Source organism: Serinus canaria, chromosome 1 (genome assembly GCF_022539315.1).
Source record: "Serinus canaria isolate serCan28SL12 chromosome 1, serCan2020, whole genome shotgun sequence".
NCBI lineage: Eukaryota > Metazoa > Chordata > Aves > Passeriformes > Fringillidae > Serinus > Serinus canaria.
In genome coordinates, this window is record NC_066313.1 from 110,637,957 (window position 1) to 110,656,708 (window position 18,752).

The window sequence follows — 18,752 nt, forward strand, 5'->3', positions numbered from 1 at the left end:
TGCTGCTAGTGTGAGTCTCTAGTTCAGCTGTGCTGTGTTTGGTTGGGAAGTTAGAGTCTATGGAAGTGTCAAACAGAGTTCTGATAGTCTCAATTTTTATGGCATTCATAATTTGGTATTTACCTCTTTGTTCTTGGCCAGGAAATCTACTGGATTTGCTTGAATATCTGCTAAGAAGCAGCAGAGCATAATAAAAGCTGGCAAATGTGAACTGTGTTTATTACTTCCACGTGAATGTCTTGTTGGCCAATGGAAATTTAAATGCCCTGTTGATTGTTTCATTTGTATTTGTAGAGAAAAGCTTGTACAGCAGATGAACAATGCTAAATTGGTTTTTTTCCCCACTTCTCTATTATGTTACCAACAATACTGTTCTCTGCTTCAAAGTACAACTATAATTAGAAATGTGATTATGCAAAAGTGGCACCATCTTATTCATTCCTTCTGAATGAGGATTCAGCTTCTTCTTGTGTTTAGTCCTATTGTTCCTATTTTTGCTTTCCAGATGCCTGAGTTCCCCTTGGGATTGCACCCACTAGGTGGAATTTTTCTTGTAGAGGATTTATTCTGTGCTGGCACCTGCCTCATCTAAATGCAGGAGCTCAACTCCACAATTGAAATTTCTCCTTTCTGAAGCTCCAAGTGCCTTTCAACTTTCTCTGTGCCACTCATTTATCTGTCTCCTGCATGCCAGGCATCTTTCCCTATTGGAGAGGGTGTCTCTCTTTTTTTTTCAATTTCCAGGGATTCCCAGAGCCAGTTTTACTCTCCTTTGAGTCTCTCCTGATTGATATTTAGAATAAACACCTTCCCACCCTGCATCTTTGCAAATTACCAAAACAGAGAAGGAAAAATAGTCTATTTTGTGCTCCAAACTATCATAAAATGCAGTGGCAGAGTTAGACAAGAGAGCTCATGGTTTAGCATTGGGATTGCAAGTTCTTTCTGCAGGATAAAAGAATCCATCTTGTGCAAATGAAGGCTGCCCTGAAATCTGCCTCATCACTGCTCACTGGGTGATCTGTGACTGATCCCTTACCAGCCTTGCTTTAGAAAATCCTGTCAGAATCTACTGCATTCAAGACAGAGTGAAACATCAAAGTCTCTGTCTGTGTCATGCAAAACTGACCAATTTTTTTTTACAAGTGAGCACTCTATGCAAATACAAATATGATTGGTGGTGTTGGAATATATCCTACCATTTGTTGGGAAAAAAACATCATGTGTTAGGCTTATCAGCTCTCCAACAGAGGATAGGAAGGTACTTAAGAGAAAATGTGGGGGCACCTTTAAACCACCTGGAGACTTCAGTCCCTCCAGTGAGAGCTGAATAATTAATTCCAGTGATTAATCTGGCATCTGACTACTACTGGCTCTTTCCAGTGATACAGATTCTTCAGTTTAGGGCTGGGAGTGGGATTCCATGGATGGCAGAACCAAGATTATCACAGGCACCTGGGTTTAGAGGTCTTTGCTAGAAAGACCTGACCAAATGACATAGAGCACTTAGTAAGTTGTAAAGTATTAAGTATAGACACGTGTTACTATTAAGGAGTTATAGGAATTTTTTTTTTCACTGTTTCCTCAGTTCTTTTTATAACTTTATAAATAATTTTTGCCATGGAAAGACTATAAAAATAATTTTAGGGATGTTAACAGAAACTGCCTGTGTTCCAGGCAGAAATTCAGTCTCTGGAAATTTCATAAAGGCAGATTACTGATAGATTTTTGCAGGCTGTATGAGGAGTGCTGCCTCAGCAAGTGCAGAAGTGAGCAGATCTGTATCAAAAAACCCAAAAGGGGTTTCTCATTTTCCTTTGGGGTGCAAACCCCTTACTTTGTTTAACCCGGCGGTGTTTTCTTTGAAAGCAAGAAACATTTTCTTATTTTATTTATTTATTTTCTGAGAGCTGCCATCAGCATCCAGATTAGCTTTGATTACCTTCCCTGAGCACCCCGTTTGACTCGGCGTCGTTGTCGAACCGCGTCGCGCGCTGCTGAAACTCCTCAGGTTTTTAACGTCTGTTCTTTTTTATTTTTCCTTTTGTCTTGCAGTTTTCAGTGAAGAGCTGCACGCCAGTCTCTATTTTGTCAATGCATCTCTGCAAGAGGTAGTGTTTGCTAGCACCACAGGGACTCTGGTCCCCTGTCCAGCAGCGGGGATCCCCCCGGTGACGCTCAGATGGTACCTAGCGACGGGCGAGGAGATCTACGATGTCCCAGGGATCCGCCACGTCCACCCCAATGGCACTCTCCAAATCTTCCCCTTCCCTCCTTCAAGCTTTAATAACTTAATCCATGATAACACTTACTATTGCACAGCTGAAAATCCTTCAGGGAAAATCAGGAGTCAGGATGTTCACATTAAGGCTGGTAAGTGGAATCTTTCATTGGCTTCACATGGGTTTGAGGAGGGAGGGCATTTGGGTGTTTCAAAGAGCAGCAGCAGATACCAGTCAAGGGAGGTTGGCCAGAAGTGTAGCCTCTAAACTCTTAACAATATTAAGTAATATCATGAATTCTTTCCTCTCCTCTCCTTCCCAGTTTGAATTTTTTTGGTGCTGAAAAGTTAGCTTTCCAAAGATCAGTTGAGCACAAATATAAGGAGAAATGAACTGATAATCAAATCACCAATCAAACCATGCTTGCACATTAAAGAACTGTGTGAGAAGAAGATGGGTTTTGTACATGGGCTGGAAGAGAAGAGGAATGATTGGCCTAAAATCACAGCTGTCCTCATTTGTTTGTGGTCACTTGTGCTTTGTTTTGAGAGAGAAATTTGTGTCCCCTGCAATGATTCAGAAGCTGATGTGGGTCCACAAGCAGTGCTAAAATATGCAAATGAGCAGGATGGTTTTGCATCTGTTTTCTGTACTGACTGGGTCAGCCAGTGGGGAATTACAGAGGGATCAAAATCAGGCTTTTTGTTACAACACACAAACACACAATTACAGAGCTTTTGAAGATTTTGGTCTATATGCTTCAGTTAATTAAAATATTCAAACAAACAAACTGAGAGAGCTGACCCTTGGAAAGTGCAAATCCTTGGAAACTCTTTGTTTTTGGTGGAGCTATGCTTGGCTTTTCTCAGAAGAGAACAACCTTTCCTCTAGAGATTTGTCTTCACAGGAGGTTCACATGGAAAAAAAAAAAACTGTGAAGAGTTAGCAAGTACATTTGCCTGAGACTTTCTTTTTAAATAATAAAATGCACTCTCTTCTTAACAATAAGTTAACATTCGGAGATCTGTAGTTTGTAGGCAGCTGGGAAGCAAGAATAAAAACCAGGTTTCCATAAAATTCGTGTCTCATTAAAATTTTAGTGTAGGAAAGTGGGTTTTCTTGCACAAGAAGCATCCAGTAGAAGCAAGTTATCATGTTACATATATGGGGAGTTCTATGATGGTCTGTGCTTCTTATGAAATTATTTAGCTGTCCATAAAAAAAGAAAAAAACCTTGAAAATCAAAGATTCATATGAACACATTTTAACCAACTTTATGTTTGAAACTCTGTTCTGGTTTTTGTGCTTTTGGTTTTACTGTCATGGATTTGAGGGCAAGTTGTCTCGTAGAATTATATTTAGAGACAACATAATGTTTATTTTTGTCATTTCTGGATTTGTTACTGTGTCTCCATTTCAAATATCTTTTGGGCAGTATTTTTTTTCCAGGAATGCTTTCCAATTTTTACATTTCTTAGATAAACTGAACTTGGTGATACAAAGAAAGCTAAAACTTGCAGTGCTGCTGGCTGAGGCTCTGAGCTGGTGTTCCTTTAGGTGTCAAACACTCATCCATGGAACTCCAAAACAAGATTTCTCCCACTGCTTGAGAAATGAACCTTGCAAATAAAAAAAGGACCTTGGAAAAGGACTTTGCTGTTGGTAGTGTTGGTGCTTGGCTCAGAGGTTAACAACCCCTCTTTTTTTGTCAAGTCATGAATGCCCCCTTTACCTCTTTTCTTTTTTTTTTTGTAATCTTTTACCCCATTTCCATTAATTTCCCAATTTAACTCCATTTCTCAGTTAATCTGAGGTTTGGATAACGAGTTCCCTTCCTTCACAGGAGCTGATGCTGAGTGTCAGAGCTGTCCCTGTGCCTGATGGCAAGCCACAGCTATCAGTGAGCATCTTTTCCAAGGGCTGTGAGACCCCTCAGTCACAGGAAAACACAATTTGGGGAGTCTTCTGTGCATGGCAGTCAAGTGCATTTTATGCTCAGATGATAAACCCTGGGTTGCTCAAATTTGAAATTAGAAACTTCATTCCTTTATGTGGTGCTTGCAAATTATTTCTGTCCATGTGAAATCTAAAAATTATTTCAGACTGGAATGAATAACATGGTTTTGAGGTTTTGTGGTTTTTTTTTTTTTTCCTAATTTCTTCCTTCCAATGCACTCCAGCAGCAACTGGTTTCCTAAGAATACAGAAGAAATCAGTGGATAATCTGGTCATAGCACAAAGACAAATATCATTCTGCACATTCTCAAAGTCACCTTAAGAAAGTCTGGAGCTCATTTACCCCTTTTCCCAGGAATATGGGCAGCAGATGCAAAAATTCCAGCCCACAGATAATTGTAATTGTGGTTTTGCATGTAATTTGGGATATAGTGCAGCAAACTCCTCTCAAACAATCATAACCCCCAACCTGGACACCCAAACCTAATCCTCTTCCATGCCAGTCCTACATGGGAGTAAAGGTCTCCATTTTATCTTCAAGCTCTTCTCTGCAGTCATGGCAGTGAAGAGTCTACCATTTTTTTTTTTCTTTAGCAAAGGCTGACATTCTTATATAAATTAATGACCTGGGGACTTGGGATTTAAAAAAAACTAATAGAAAAATAAAAATCAGCAATTCATTCATGGAAGCTGTCAAAACTGTGATCTGGAAATAGCTGAGGAGCCTCATAAATCACAATATTGTAAATTTTTTAAAACAAGGATATGAATAAACTTCTTTCCAGTTTTTGTGCCTCACGTGGTTTCTGTGTAGGATTTTATTGACAAAATAAGTTGGGCAGATTAAAGTGGCCAAGTGTCACTATAAGACATGAAATAACACAACGTGGATATGCTGCTTCTTTTAAGGTAAAAAGCACTTTTTAATTTCTGACTCCAACACTGATAGATTTCTAAAAGTGACAGTGGATTGGAGGGTGGCAGTGCCACCTCTCCAATGACACTGGACAAACCAACAGTCCATCAAATTTCTCTTCCTCCATAAAAGAATGCAACGCAATAAGTTGTTAACATAAAGTGTGTAAAAAAAATTCTTTACAAGAATGTAAGCATCAGAAAGCTTAAAAAATCTTAAGAAATCAAAGCGACAGCCAAGTGTTCTGAAAAGTGCCAACTCCTTCAGCAGTGAGGTGGGATATTGCTGCTGAACAGGCCTTTCCTGGGAATGATGGCTGGAGCAAGAGCACAGACACAAATCAGCCTCACCAAGATGATCCATGTGCCATTCCCTGGGTGTAGGACAAGGAGAGGGAACTGCATCATCCCAGGGCAGCCAATGCTCTTAAGTCACTGCATTAAAGGTGCTTATAATATCAGTTGAACAGTCATAACAGGGTTAAGAATCCTTACCTTTGATTAGAAATCAATTATTGCCTTTTAAAAACCAGTAGTGTCTATCTTGTAATAGAAAATGGATATTTTTTTCCTTTTAAAAAAGATATTTCATTTTTAATTAAACTCATTTATTTTTGGTTGGGGCTTCTATAAGTTATATTGTTATAGCAATTTTTTGGATGGAGAACTTCAATCTTACTTTTTTTGCAGTGGTAACAACGGACCTGAAAATTTGATGCTGTTTACATTTTGAAGACTGTGGTTATATTTCATTACTCTGCCATCTTTTTCTTGAAATGCACCCTAAGTGGGGCAGACATTTGGAAATTCCAGTGCTGCTGGTGTTTAGAATCACTTTTGTAAATTCTGAAAATAATTTACTGACTTTTCAGCTGGAATCAGTGGGGCTAAATATATTTGTACAAGAGCTTGGTCTGCTTGTGGACAGAATGTGGGCAAGAAATGTCCCTGCAATGTGGCAGCTCAGCATTGTTGTTCTTCCCAATAACTTTTACCCTCAGGCAAATGCAGGTCTCAGGCACACTGAAATTTCCATCCCTGTTCTCACTGAAATGGTTTGTTTTGGCTCTGGTGATTCCTTTTTTTGCACCTTGACCTCGTGTTTCCATGGAGAATCTTTGTTGTGCTTGTCTGTCCTGTCTCACCCTTTCACTTGCTGTAGAAAACTTCTCTCTCTTTGCTCTGCCACCTTCTCCATGAACTCTTGCTCACAGAAATGCTCATCTCTCACTCTTCATGGAATTATTTCAGGATTTGCATTCTTTCTGCTCTCCTACCCAGTGCAACTTCATCTCATCCAACATTATCAGTTTGGTGTGGTGGGAATGATTTTTTCAGTTGTGCATTGATCCACCATGTCCATAAAGTTGTTCTCTTTCTCTTTTACCATTATATTAATTATTTCAGACTCAAGAAAAATACTATGCTGATTCTAAACATTTTTTAATCATATTGGATTTTATTATAATATGTTTTTTAAAATACAGTTGTGGCTTTGTTTATGTTAGTTTTTTTTTTTCCATTTACTGATCTCTTTCTGGACTCAATCAAATGTAGCTCTCCTCTTACTCTCATTTCTCTGTGCTCCTGACACACATTTCTTTTTTTCTCCCTGTCACCTCCATCGATTTTCTCCTTTGCTTCTGGCTTCTTCAAAATCCTAAATGACACAGACCTTCCCTTCTCCCCTCTGGATGTCTAATTCTCACACAGCACCTGCAGGTGCCTGGGTGCTCTTTGACAGAGCACAAAACCCTTTGTGAAGGGAAATGTGGCTGGGGAAACTGCACAAGTAACACGAAACATAACACCCTTTACCCACATAAATATGCAGCTCCTCCCTGAGCCTCCCAGAATTAGGTGAGGAAAGAACACAGAGTAAGAGATGCAGATGTTGAGGAAACAAAAAATCTGGGAATGTGTTGTCTTGTTTTGTAAGTTCTTCTAAGCCTTCTGATGTTTGCATTCTTGTAAAGAACATTCTCACATGCTTTTCTGTAAATAATTCTTGTTCTGCATTCTTTTCTGAAAAAAGAAAAATTTAATAAACTGTTTGTTTGTCCAGTGTCATTGGAGAGGTAGCTCTGTCACCCTCCAATCCACTTTGGAAAACCTATTGAGAGGAATTGAGAGGAATATGGATTTTTCTTTACAAACAAGCTGTGGGTCTGCTGGTAGATAGAACCAGCACTGGGAGAGAAAAGAAACAATGGGAAGGCTTCCACTGATTGATGAATGGAAAAAGAGATTTGCTTTTACAAATAAAATTTAGGTTTGCTGATAAATGAAATTAGACATTGAGAGATGAAAGAAACAATGGGGAAGAAAAACCCCTAAATTCCGTTAGAATTAAAAATGAAAAAGGAGGGTTATACATTAGAGGGGAATCTCTGGTATCAGGTGTTTTGGGCAGTCTGTACCTCTCAAGTACCTCAGCCAAGGGGGAAAGAGAGAAGGGAAAAGCCACTGGGAAATTGGGATAAAAAGGAGGCTGTGTCCTCCAAAAATCTGAGAGATGCCAGGGGAATGCCCCATGGCCTCTCCCTTTATTCCACTAAAGTAAAAGGACTCCTCTGTCTCCTTTTTGGACATAAACCTGTGGTGTTTGTGGATTAATTTTCCTAACACTATAAATGTTAAAGTCAGAAATTAAACACCCTTCTTTTCACCTTTAAAATTCCAGTATCCACATTGTTTCATTCCGTATCCTATGACAGCAGGAATGCCTTTGGATCAGCCTGTAAGTGTGTGCCATGGACTGAGACCAGAGCTCCCAGCCTGATCCTGGGGGCACTGTGCAAGGCTGGCTGAGGCAGTGGGGGAGATGGGGGGCTGCAGTTTCTGTAACAATTTCTGTAACAAAGGCTCCTCTCGTCCCTGCAGTTTTACGGGAACCCTATACAGTCCGTGTGGAGGACCAGAAAGCCATGAGAGGCAATGTAGCAGTGTTCAAGTGCATTATCCCCTCCTCTGTGGAGGCATACATCACTGTTGTCTCATGGGAGAAAGACACAGTCTCGCTTGTCTCAGGTAGGCTCTTATGGCTTTTTATTTTGTTTTTCCCAGCTGGCAATGGCAGAGATGTATTGTGTTTGTGGAGTGCCTGATGAAGGAAGGAATGATCAATCTGACTCCATGTGCCCAGAAGGCTAATTTATTGTTTTATGATCTATATTATATTAAAGAATACTGTGCTAAACTATACTAAAGAATACAGAAAGGACACTTACAGAAGGCTAAATAGATAATAATGAAAACTCCTGACTCTCTCCAGAGTCCTGACACAGCTTGGCCCTGGTTGGCCAAGGAGTGAAAACAACTCCCAGCAGAATCCATTGAAACAATCACCTGTGGGTGAACAATCTCCAAACACATTCCATGTGAGCAAAACACAGGAGAAGCAAATGAGATCAGAATTGTTTTCCTTTTTGTCTGAGGCGTCTCAGCTTCCCAGGAGAAAAATCCTGGGTGAAGGGATTTTTTCAGAGAATGTGAATGTGACAAAGATGTTTCCTGTTTCTTTTTTTCCCCTCCCAAATGCCTGATGTTTACTTTGGTTCAATTATAACTGAGTGGGATGTCATCCTCCCAGTAATGTATTTCACTTCAGTATTGCTGCATCCCCGTGACTCTGTGTGTGTGACATGAAGGCTTCAGACAGCCCTGCTTTTCCAGGCTGCTTGAGGGGAAAATAACATGTTTTTTGTTTTATACCAGACATAAAACCAGCTTTTGGGTGCTGTGGCAGTGGGTTTGCATTTTAACTTTGATAAAGAGCTCCTGCATGCCAAGGAAATTTGAGTGTCATAAACATGTGCTGGGTTGTAATTGTTTTTAGTAGTGATGTTACTCATGGATTAGAAGAAATCCCGAGTCTAAATTAGTTTGGCTATGTTTAAATGAGGTATGTAATCAATATTTATAGTTTCATAGCATTTTAATCCCAAATATCTCCACAGATAACAGTGGAGGCTTAAGCAGTGCCATAAGCTGAACATATTGAAGTGGAAAAATCTGTACTAAAGCAGTTATGTGCATTAATCTATTTACTGACAGAGGGAGAAAATATGAGGCATTGTTCAGGAATTTGGGCAAAGAAAATCTAACATTTTAAAGCATAAATATTGTAAGAAATTCATGGGAGAACAAATAGGTAGGAGAAATATTTTCAGTATAGTGCATATCTGAATTATATATAATGCAGAGTGCAGCTGTTGTTACACATACAAATGATTTATGTGTGCAGAAATTGGAAATGTATTGTTCCAGGGCTGTGCAGAATGGGAAAAAAATAGTTTGAGTTAAATGTTGTGCAGTCTGCTCAGGAATATGTTTGTGTTTATGATGCTCAAGCGTGTGGAAATGTTTCTGTACACCTCCTCAGTATATTAGTAATTTTTATTTTCTGGCAAATTGTGTCATTGATGGCAATACCTGTGTCTCTATATGGCTCATATTATAGATTTGATTTCTCTCTATGTTTTATGGACTCCTGACATCACCTTGAAATATTTTTTTTCAAAAATTGTAATTCAAAGGAATTTCTAAGCATTTGGTAGATATTTAAAAGCCATGTAATTGATGATCAGTTGTTCTATATTGCACTGTCTAAGTAAGTTTGGTAAATTCACTTCCTTCTTATGCTCTTGGATTTTGATAATATCATAATTTTTTGTCATTGAGCAGCTGCAGCTGGGTGTGTTTGCACAAAGAGGTCTGGGATATCTGAATTGCTGGACTCACCAGCACTTCAGCCAGCACAGGTCAGAGCTGTATTTAAATGCAAAAACCACCAGCTTTCCAATATTCTGGATATATTGATGCAGAATTATGCTTAAGGTTCTTTAAACTATGATTGCAACTATTTAACACAACAGTGGGTGGATGCATTTATTTTGCTTCATCTTAAAATCATCTGCTACGTGGTGCATGTGCAACTGGAGGTGTGAGTCTTGGCTGGAGGAAAAAAAAATAATTTCTTCATTCTCTGTTATAAGAAAATATGTATGTTTTCTCTGGAAACATAGGCTGACAGGACACAATTTGAGTTTCTTCTACCTCTGTGATATCTGAGACTGGCTCAATCCTACCTTCACCCTGGAATCAGGAGTAGGGAACACCCAGGTCTCTGTAATCTCCTTTTTAGGGAAAAAATATGGCAACTCTTCAAAACATCATGGCTGCCACTTACAGAGAATTCATTTTTTATCATCTTATATTGGTTTTAATCCCAAATTTTGGGGGAATAAAACTGTGTAATAGCATTTAACTACATGGATCTAAATCTATTTATTTCCTTAATGCACCCTCTGACAATGGTTGACAAGGCTACATTCATTAAAAATCCATTACAAACTTTAGGAAGTTTCTTATTAGCTTACAATCTCTCAATTCTGCAGTTGGGATTTTAAATGAAAATAAGACATAGTTCATGCTATAAAAAAACCATTTATTGTAGTTTTTTTTAGTGTGCAAGACCAGATTCTTCCACACAGGAAAGTATTGGAAGCTATTAAGTACTGGAAAATATCAAATTTTCATTTATTTTCTTTTTTTAAATTTTTTTATTCTAAATAACTGATTTGTTGGTTACTCATTAACATCTTCAAAAAGGAGAGAGAGCTTCAGGGAAAACCTCTACTGTAAAAGGAAAAAATATAATTATAATTAGATACATGTATATAATATATATAAATATATTATAGTTATAAATATATTTGAGAGTGATGCTTATCATGGTTTGAAGAGGACAAGGTTTTTGTGGGGAAAAAAGGTAGTATTTACTTGAAAAGAAAGAAAAGCAAAGAGAAAAAGAAAGTGTGTGAGTAGAGAGGATAAAGATGAGAACATTTTCTGAAGGGAGCTGACAAGAAAGATGGGGAGAGACTTTTTACAAGGGATGGAGTGACAGGACAATGGGGAACAGCTTCAAATTGTCAGAGAGCGGGTTTAGACTGGATATTAGGGAGAAATTATTTACTGTGAGGTGGTGAGGGCTTGGAACAGATTTCCCAGAGCAGCTGTGGCTGCCCCTGGATCCCAAGGCCAGGGTGGACACTGGGGCTTGGAGCAGCCTGGAACACTGGAAGATGTCCCTGCCATGGCAGGGGTGGGACTGGAAGAGCTTTCAGACCCCCTCCAACCCAAACCATTCTGTGATTTTTTCATTTCCACTGAGATGATACAACCATTTCAAACAGAAGAAGCCTTTTTTTTTTTTTTTTTGTTCTGAGATACTTAAACCCCAATGCAATTCTTCCAAAAACAACCAAGAGTAACTATTTCATCTACCTTTCATTCTGACTATGAGGATAGAGAGATCTGGAGATGTAAGATGAACCAAAATCCTTTCTTTCTTTTCTTTCTTTCTTTTCTTTCTTTCTTCCTCCTTTTCTTCTTTCTTTTCTTCTTTTCTTCTCCTTTTCTTTCTTTTCTTGTCTTTTTCTTTCTCTTCCCTTTCTTCTTTTCCCCCCTTCTTCCCTTCCTCCTCCTTCCTTCCTCCTTCTTCCTTCCTTCCTCCTTCCTCCCTTTCCTTCACTCCCTATCCTTCCCTCCCTCATTCCTTCCATTCTGTTTGCCTTCCTTCCTTCACTTCTAACCTTCCTTCCTTCCCCTTCCTTGTCCTGTCCTTCGGCGTTCCCTATCTCTTCGCTGTCCTTCCCTTCCTTTCCATCTCCTTCCGCTATCCTTCGCTTCCTTGGTCTTGCCTTTCCTTCCTTCCTCCTTCCTTCCCTTTCCTTCCTGGCTCTCCTCCTTCCCTCCTTCCTTCCTAGTCCTCCTTCTGAGTCCTTCCTTTTCCTTCGCTCCCCTCCTTTCCTTCGCTAGCCTGTCCTACAACTTCCTTCGCTCCGTTCCTGCCGTTGCCTTGTCCTTATCCTTCCGCGTGTCCTAGTCCCTACCTCACCTCTCCTTGCCCTGATCCTGATCGCGTTCCTTCCGTTCCCCATCCGCGTCCCTGCCCTCCCTTCCTCCCTTCCCGTCCTCGCCATCCCTACCTTACTTTTCCTTTCCTTTCTTTTTCTTTGTAATATCAAGAAAAGCACAAATACCAAAATAAAAACCAAACCAAAAAATCACAATGTTTGTCCTCTTCTAGGGTAAAAATATCCTGCCTTTTAGGAAGAGAGTTTTGGAAGGGTGTCCCTTTATTAAAACTGTACAATGTTTTTGGTCTTGTCACAGTGTGCTATCCTGGCCATATCTGTATCTTTGGTTTGCAGGGAGCACAGTGATGTCCACAGCAATCCAAGTGTGTAATAAACACAGCTGGGCAAGAGCATCTTCTGTTTGCTGGCTGCAATTTTATGTCGTGCCTCTAGGTTATTGTAAAGTAATTGGGAGTTGAAACATATTAAGACCTATTACCAGAGCTTTTCCAAGGAGTATCCCAATAAATCACCCTCCATGTTCAATAAAGGGGAAGGTGTCCATGTTTGGAGCCAGAAATACCAATTTCTGTGACGTTTCCATGTGCAGCCTGGAAAGGTGTGCAGGGGCTTGTCTGCCTGTGAGGAAACAGTTCCAGAATTGGGGGTTTGCTCCTACACTTATTCTTCTGATATGATAGCAAACCTGAGGCCAAAAAGCTTTTACAGGGTCTCCTCTAGGGGCAAAGGTAGCAAGAAAAAAAATTAAATCATTTTAAAAACAATTGTTTGGGTGAATCTGTTTTGAGGAATAGCAGAAAACACTGAGCTCCAACAGCAAATACAGAGAAATCTTTTCCTAGTGGAAAACTCCATTTTGAGGAATAATGGGGAGATGGCATATTCAGCTCTCTCCTCTGGACACAGCTGTTGACAATCAGACTTTGCAGTGGTGTCGGACAAGCTCTGAAGTGTCAGCAAAATTAAGGATTGATGGTAACTCTGAGAAGTCTCAAGGGGCTCACAACGTGCAGGTAGCTGCTGTACCAAGCTCTGCAGCTGCAGCTACTGGGTCTCTTTTCCTAAAATCCTTCTTTGCTGTAGAATTTTGCCTTGTCAGTTGACTTGAATTCATCTGAAATTAATTTGAATTATAATAGGGAGGGCAAGGCAGTGCAGTTTGCTCTTGTACCTGTAACCAAATCCTGCATGTTTTCAATAATGGCACTAAACATAAAATCTTAAATCAGCCTAGAGCCTTGTGTTCATCCTAGAATCACCCTAGAATATCTGATGGATAGCTGCACATAGCTTGCTCAAAGGTCAAACTTCCTTTCCCTCTTCCTGCTTTCCTTCACAAGCCATTTCTAAGGAAAAGAGACTTTTGGAATCAGCTTTGTGCTGACCTTGTGACCACTGAAAGCAGTCTAAGCCCCACAGGACCAAAGAGCTCAGCAAAACTGAGTTTTTTCTGTAACATCCCAAAAAATAATAAAAAGTAATAAGAATAAAAAAATAAAAATAATAAACCCAAGGGACAAAAGGAAAGTGCCACAGCACAGGTTGTGCTTCTGCTCCTGTTGAGCAAGCAAGGCAGAGGGGAGTCAAGTGCTTGGCTCATTTCTTCTTCACACACTGAACTGTGAAGCTGGACTAGAAAGGAAAGAGGAATAACTGCTGATTGGGCTGAGCCCAGGTGAAAGCCCAGAGCAGAACCCACTCATGTTTTAATTAGTCCCATGGAGAGCAAAGGATGGGTGTGGTTGTAGGAGAAGGGATTACTGGAAGTGAAGGTCAGTGTAAGGGATCAGCAAAGAGAGAGGAGCAGAATGAGGAATGGATGTAAACAAAGCCTGAAGAATTAACTTGGGTCTGTGGCTGCACTCTGTATTTCTATTAGGAATGGCTCCTGTCCTGATCCTGATAACTGCCAGGGATTTTGAGTTTTTCTGTGTTTCTGAACAGTGCCAAGAGCAGGATCATGAGCAGGTTCGTGCCCCGACTTTCTGAATTCCCATTTTCCTGTCTAATGACACACCATGCAAGAATCTCTGTGATTTATACATGGCCTGTGACTGCTTAAAAAAAAAAAAAGCAGAAAAGAGGAGAGACAGATAACACAGCAGCTGTGCACAATGGCATATTTGAGTGTGCACTGGCAGAACAGCAGCTCTGAGGAAAGGTGGGTGAGCATGGGTGGAACGTGGTTCCCTGAAGGAACCCTGTGATTGACATGCTGGTGACAAGTGATGAGCCTTCCAGCCAGCCTCCTTCCCATCAGCCAGGAATTAGTCACACTGGACCACAGCTTGAGGAGTGTCACTGATGTACACTGACCTACATTTGGCCTAATGAATTGCATTATTTATTTACACACAGTTCCTCAAGCCTTGGCTTCAAAAGACTCGGGGGCTCTTGGATCCCTTTCTGCACAAAGGGCTTTTCTGAGCTGCTCTGGTTGGCAGGCAGCAGCCAGAGTTTGCCAGGAGTTATCCCATGGTGAGATCTGAAACCCAGCTCTGGGCTCTGCTGGGCTTTGGAGATTGCAGCAAGGGCTCCCTTTGCACAGGGATGCTTTTTCAGCCACGAGGTTTGTACATGGTGTAAGAAAAGACTGGTCCTGTGTGAAGTCCTGGATTCCTGATCAGAATTGGATTTTTGCTGGTGACCACAGGGATTAAGTCCAGCCATTTGACTGAGTAAAGATGAGCAATGATGTTTCTGGCTTTGCTTTGATGTAACCACAGCTGCCAAAACCCAAACATTCAACATACATTTAACCTATGTCCCTGAATGCTCTACATGCAAGATTTCTTCTGGTTCCAGGTGGAGTGAGATGAAGATTAAATTTTTATGATTAAATATTAGCAACATACATAAAAATTTAATAAATCTGCATGCAAACTACCTTTTACCAAAAACATGTCAGTGAGGCTTAATTCTTCTCTTCAGAGTTGTATCAGCACTCAGAAAGTGCAGCAGGCAAATCTCTCCTTGTGCTGAACTTCCTTCACTCCCTGGGAAGTGATGGGAGCAGCCTTCAGCCACACTCAGGTCAGGCTGCAGGTTTGCTGTTCCAGTAATGTGCTTTCTGAGCTTCCTAAAGTGCACTTGCCCATCTCTAAAGACAATCTATTGCTTCCTCACTTTCTCTTTCAGCAAGGTTATTTTCCTGAGGGACCTAGGAAAAAATTATTTACTGCATTATTTAAGAAATGTCTGGTTTTCCACGTTTTTCCTGAGAGCTCTGCTCTCTTAAGAGGACAATATCTTATAGCACCAGAAAGTGGAGATGGTAAAAAATTAGCTTCCTGCTTGTGCAAACAATTTTCACACTTTCCTCTGTCTGATGAACTAAAATTCTAACTGAGTGAGGCCATGTACTTCAAACTGTTCACTGAAGGAAATTATAAGTAACAAACAATAGGAGAAGAGGAAATGACCTCAGGATGTGCCAGGGGAGGTTTAGGTTGGGTATTGGGAAAAATTTCTGCACTGGGAGGGTGGTCAGAACAGAATGCTCAGGGAAGTGGTGGAACTGCCACCTCTGGAAGTGCTAAAACCACACCTGAATGTGGTACTTAGGGAGATGGATTAAAGGTTGGACTCAGTGATCTGAGAGGTCTTTTCCAACCTAAAGCATTCCTCTGTCTTCTCTGGGCTCCATTTTTATTTCCTATTCCATTACATTGGAATATTTCGTTTGGGTGACTAATTTAAAAGTCATTTCTCTGGTATGAGTAGCACTGGATGCAAGGATTTCAACAGCCTGGTGGGAGTCAGGAGTTGGGAGCCACTCAAAGGGATGAAGATGGAAAGCATCTCATCCACATGTCAAAAAATAACTTTTTGATAGCACAGAGGAAAGTGAGCAATGTGGTTGTAGCACAGGAGTGCTTTCTGATCATTTACTCAGCACAGGGGAGAGAAATGCAGGTGTTAACAGCACAGAGATTGGTATTTCCCTGTAGAGGGAACTGCTGGATTTTCCTTAGTGTCACTGCACATTTTGGCTGGTCTGAGGGCAGGGAACAATGGTGGCTCTTTGTGTGAGATGGAGGAGAAAAATATCTCTGAGTGGGGTGGTTAAAATCCAGAAAGTCAAAACTTACTCTGTCTCAAGATACCCAGCAATTTTAATTCTAATGGGATTCACACATAGGAGCAGTGGCTATGACATTTCAGTAACAAAGCATGACTAGGAGAAAAGTGTATCATAATTTTTCTTTCCCCTCTGTTGCTGCTGAGTTTTGGGCAGCCCTTCATTTCCATCAATGGGAGAAACTCTTTCCCTCTTCTCACTTTAAAACAATCCAAAATAAAAAACCCAAACCCAACAACCCCTGAATCCCCTTTCTCAATTTTTTGCCTCAACTCTTTAATTTATTTCCTCTCTACTTAAATTAAAGCATGTGAAAAACTTGATTGGATTCAGGTCCTCTTTAGAATTACTTTTGCCTTCTTGAGAATTAAACAGAGAGAGAGGATTGCAAGTCTGCTTCTGGGTAAATGCTTTAAATATTTATTTTTTTAAGATTTATGCCCTCCTCTGTCTTTCCATCTCTGTATCCATCAGTGTGTGTATACATATACATATATACATATATATCTATATATCTATATATAGATATATATATACATATATACATATATATCTATATGCACACACATATATGGGCACCTATCACATCCCTCCATGGGCCTGAGGCTCTGTTGGACCATGCATAACATTATCCAATCTGATGCCCAAACTGTTCTGTTTTACCACCTTGTTATTGATGTTGCCAGTCATGAAGAGGTTTCTTTCAGCATGGCTGAGTTCAGTGACACAGTTAATCTTTCACTGGAAATATCTGTGTCACATTATTTTCTCTCCAGATGTGCTTGAAATTTCTTTCATTTTCCTGGGTGAAACCCATTTTATCACCTGGCCAGCTTTTTCCAGCCCTCGTGGTTTGTGTAATATTAATTCTCTCTGGGGCTTGAAGAGCCTTCAAATAAATATGGCCTGCATTTAAATGAACTTGATGTTGACCAGCTCTTTATTAAAGGTGAAATAAGAGCAGGCTGGCTGCTAACCTTGCCAGGTGCTCCCACAACATTCTTACATTTTGTCTTTGCTGTTATTTCACCATTCTTCAGGCAGTTTTTTGGTTCATAGATATTTTCTTGAATACTTAAGGCAATATTTTTTTCTCTTTGGTTTAACTGCATGATTTGGGGTGGGGGTGTCTGATTTTATAGACAGCAAAGCTCAGTGCTGTCAGATTTGGGATCAAAATTCTACAAGTAGGGACGTGCTTTGATGAATCAGTGTGTGCTGCTTTTAGGTCCAGTTTTATGATTTATTTTCATTTTTGCTTTTTGAAATAGAGATTGCAGCATTATTTTCTACCTCATAAATCTCCCCTGCCAGGAGCTTGTGATCTTGTCACCTTGCTGAGCAGCAGTGGATAAGTAGGTGACCACACTAAGCACTGTGTGCTTGAGGTTTCCTATCACAACCCAGCCTAACCTGAGCAAACACCAACGAGCTGTGACAGCTTTGATGTGAGGGGACAAAATTGATGCATGAGATTCATTTTAATGAGTGTGTGCCTCACCACTGGGAATCCTTTCTGCCTCTGGACGTGGTTTAGCTGCACTCTGAGGGGAGCAGAATGGCAAAACTGCCACCAGCTGTGGTTTTCAGGTTATTTTTAATACATCCAAAGAGAAATCTACAGGTGACATCTGGGAAAAAACTACCAAACAACCAGAAACAGAATATTCTATTGTTGTGTGTTGTACCAGGTAACTGTTTTCAATTAAAACATCATTGTGGAGCACAGTGCTACTAAGTTGATAAATCCACATTTTTTTTTAGGGCTGTAGATGCTCACACAATGCTCATTTGGTTTGCCCTCCCTGTTAAGAGTCCAATTTTAATTGAGAGGCTCATTAGAAGAATGACTCATTAGAAGGAATTGGAGGTGCCTGTCTGGTAGGGCTTTGTTTCATTTGCTGTGACATCAGTGTTGTACCTGGGCTGCTGATCTGTAAAGCCACATTTTAATTGCATGTGTGTTTTCCCTCTGGAGGAAGGTTATGATGGAGGCCAGGTGACCTTTTAGTCAGAATCAAGTGAAATTTAAAGCCTGTGATCTGGTGTGTGAGCTCAAGCTTTGCTGGGGCAGATGCTCTGTCCTGATGCGGAAAGGCAGCAGATGCAAAATCCAAACATTTTATGTTGTGAGCAGTTGCCAAAAATACCTAGAAAACTTAAAACCAGGGGATTTTATGTAAGAATGAGAATAGAGAAAAAAGATTAAGCAGTTTAGACGTTCTCTACTGCCACCCAAATTACATTATAATTGTGATTACAGACATTTTTCACATCAAGGTGAAACATTTTTCACTACCAGTTTTTTTTTTTTCATGTTGTTTTTTTTTTTTAAATTTAAAATAAGTCCTGCCCATTCTTGCCATGCACTGGAGCACTGGTGGTGCTGAATGAGTTGAAATGTTTCCTGTGGGCCATTGGAGACCAACGTGATGCCAACGCTTTCAGCTGCCAGAGGAGTGTGATCCACAGAGACCTGTCAACAAAAGCAGGTCAACAGGATTGAGCAAGGCAAAAAAAAATCAATAAATCTTTGAATTAATCATGCAGCTGCCAGGGAGAATTATGGGTGCATGAAATGAAGGCTGTAGGTATATGTCTATGGCAACTTATTCTCTCCTACCTCATTGTGTCCTTTTCTGTGCCTGCAGGTTTTCTTTTCCCTGCTGCCATCTGAAAGGCTCTGTGTTT

At 40.2% G+C, this 18,752-nt stretch overlaps 1 protein-coding gene across 1 annotated transcript in view; it reads left to right on the forward strand.

Annotated features, from left to right (window-relative positions):
* Positions 1 to 7,976: 7,976 nt before the first annotated feature.
* DSCAM (DS cell adhesion molecule) overlaps positions 7,977 to 18,752 on the forward strand; it is a 386,044-nt gene continuing 375,268 nt past the window's right edge. Inside the window, exon 1 of the mRNA XM_030234233.2 lies at positions 7,977 to 8,123. Within this exon, the coding sequence (XP_030090093.2) occupies positions 8,021 to 8,123 (103 nt within the window). The 5' untranslated portion in view covers positions 7,977 to 8,020. The remainder of the gene's footprint in view (positions 8,124 to 18,752) is intronic.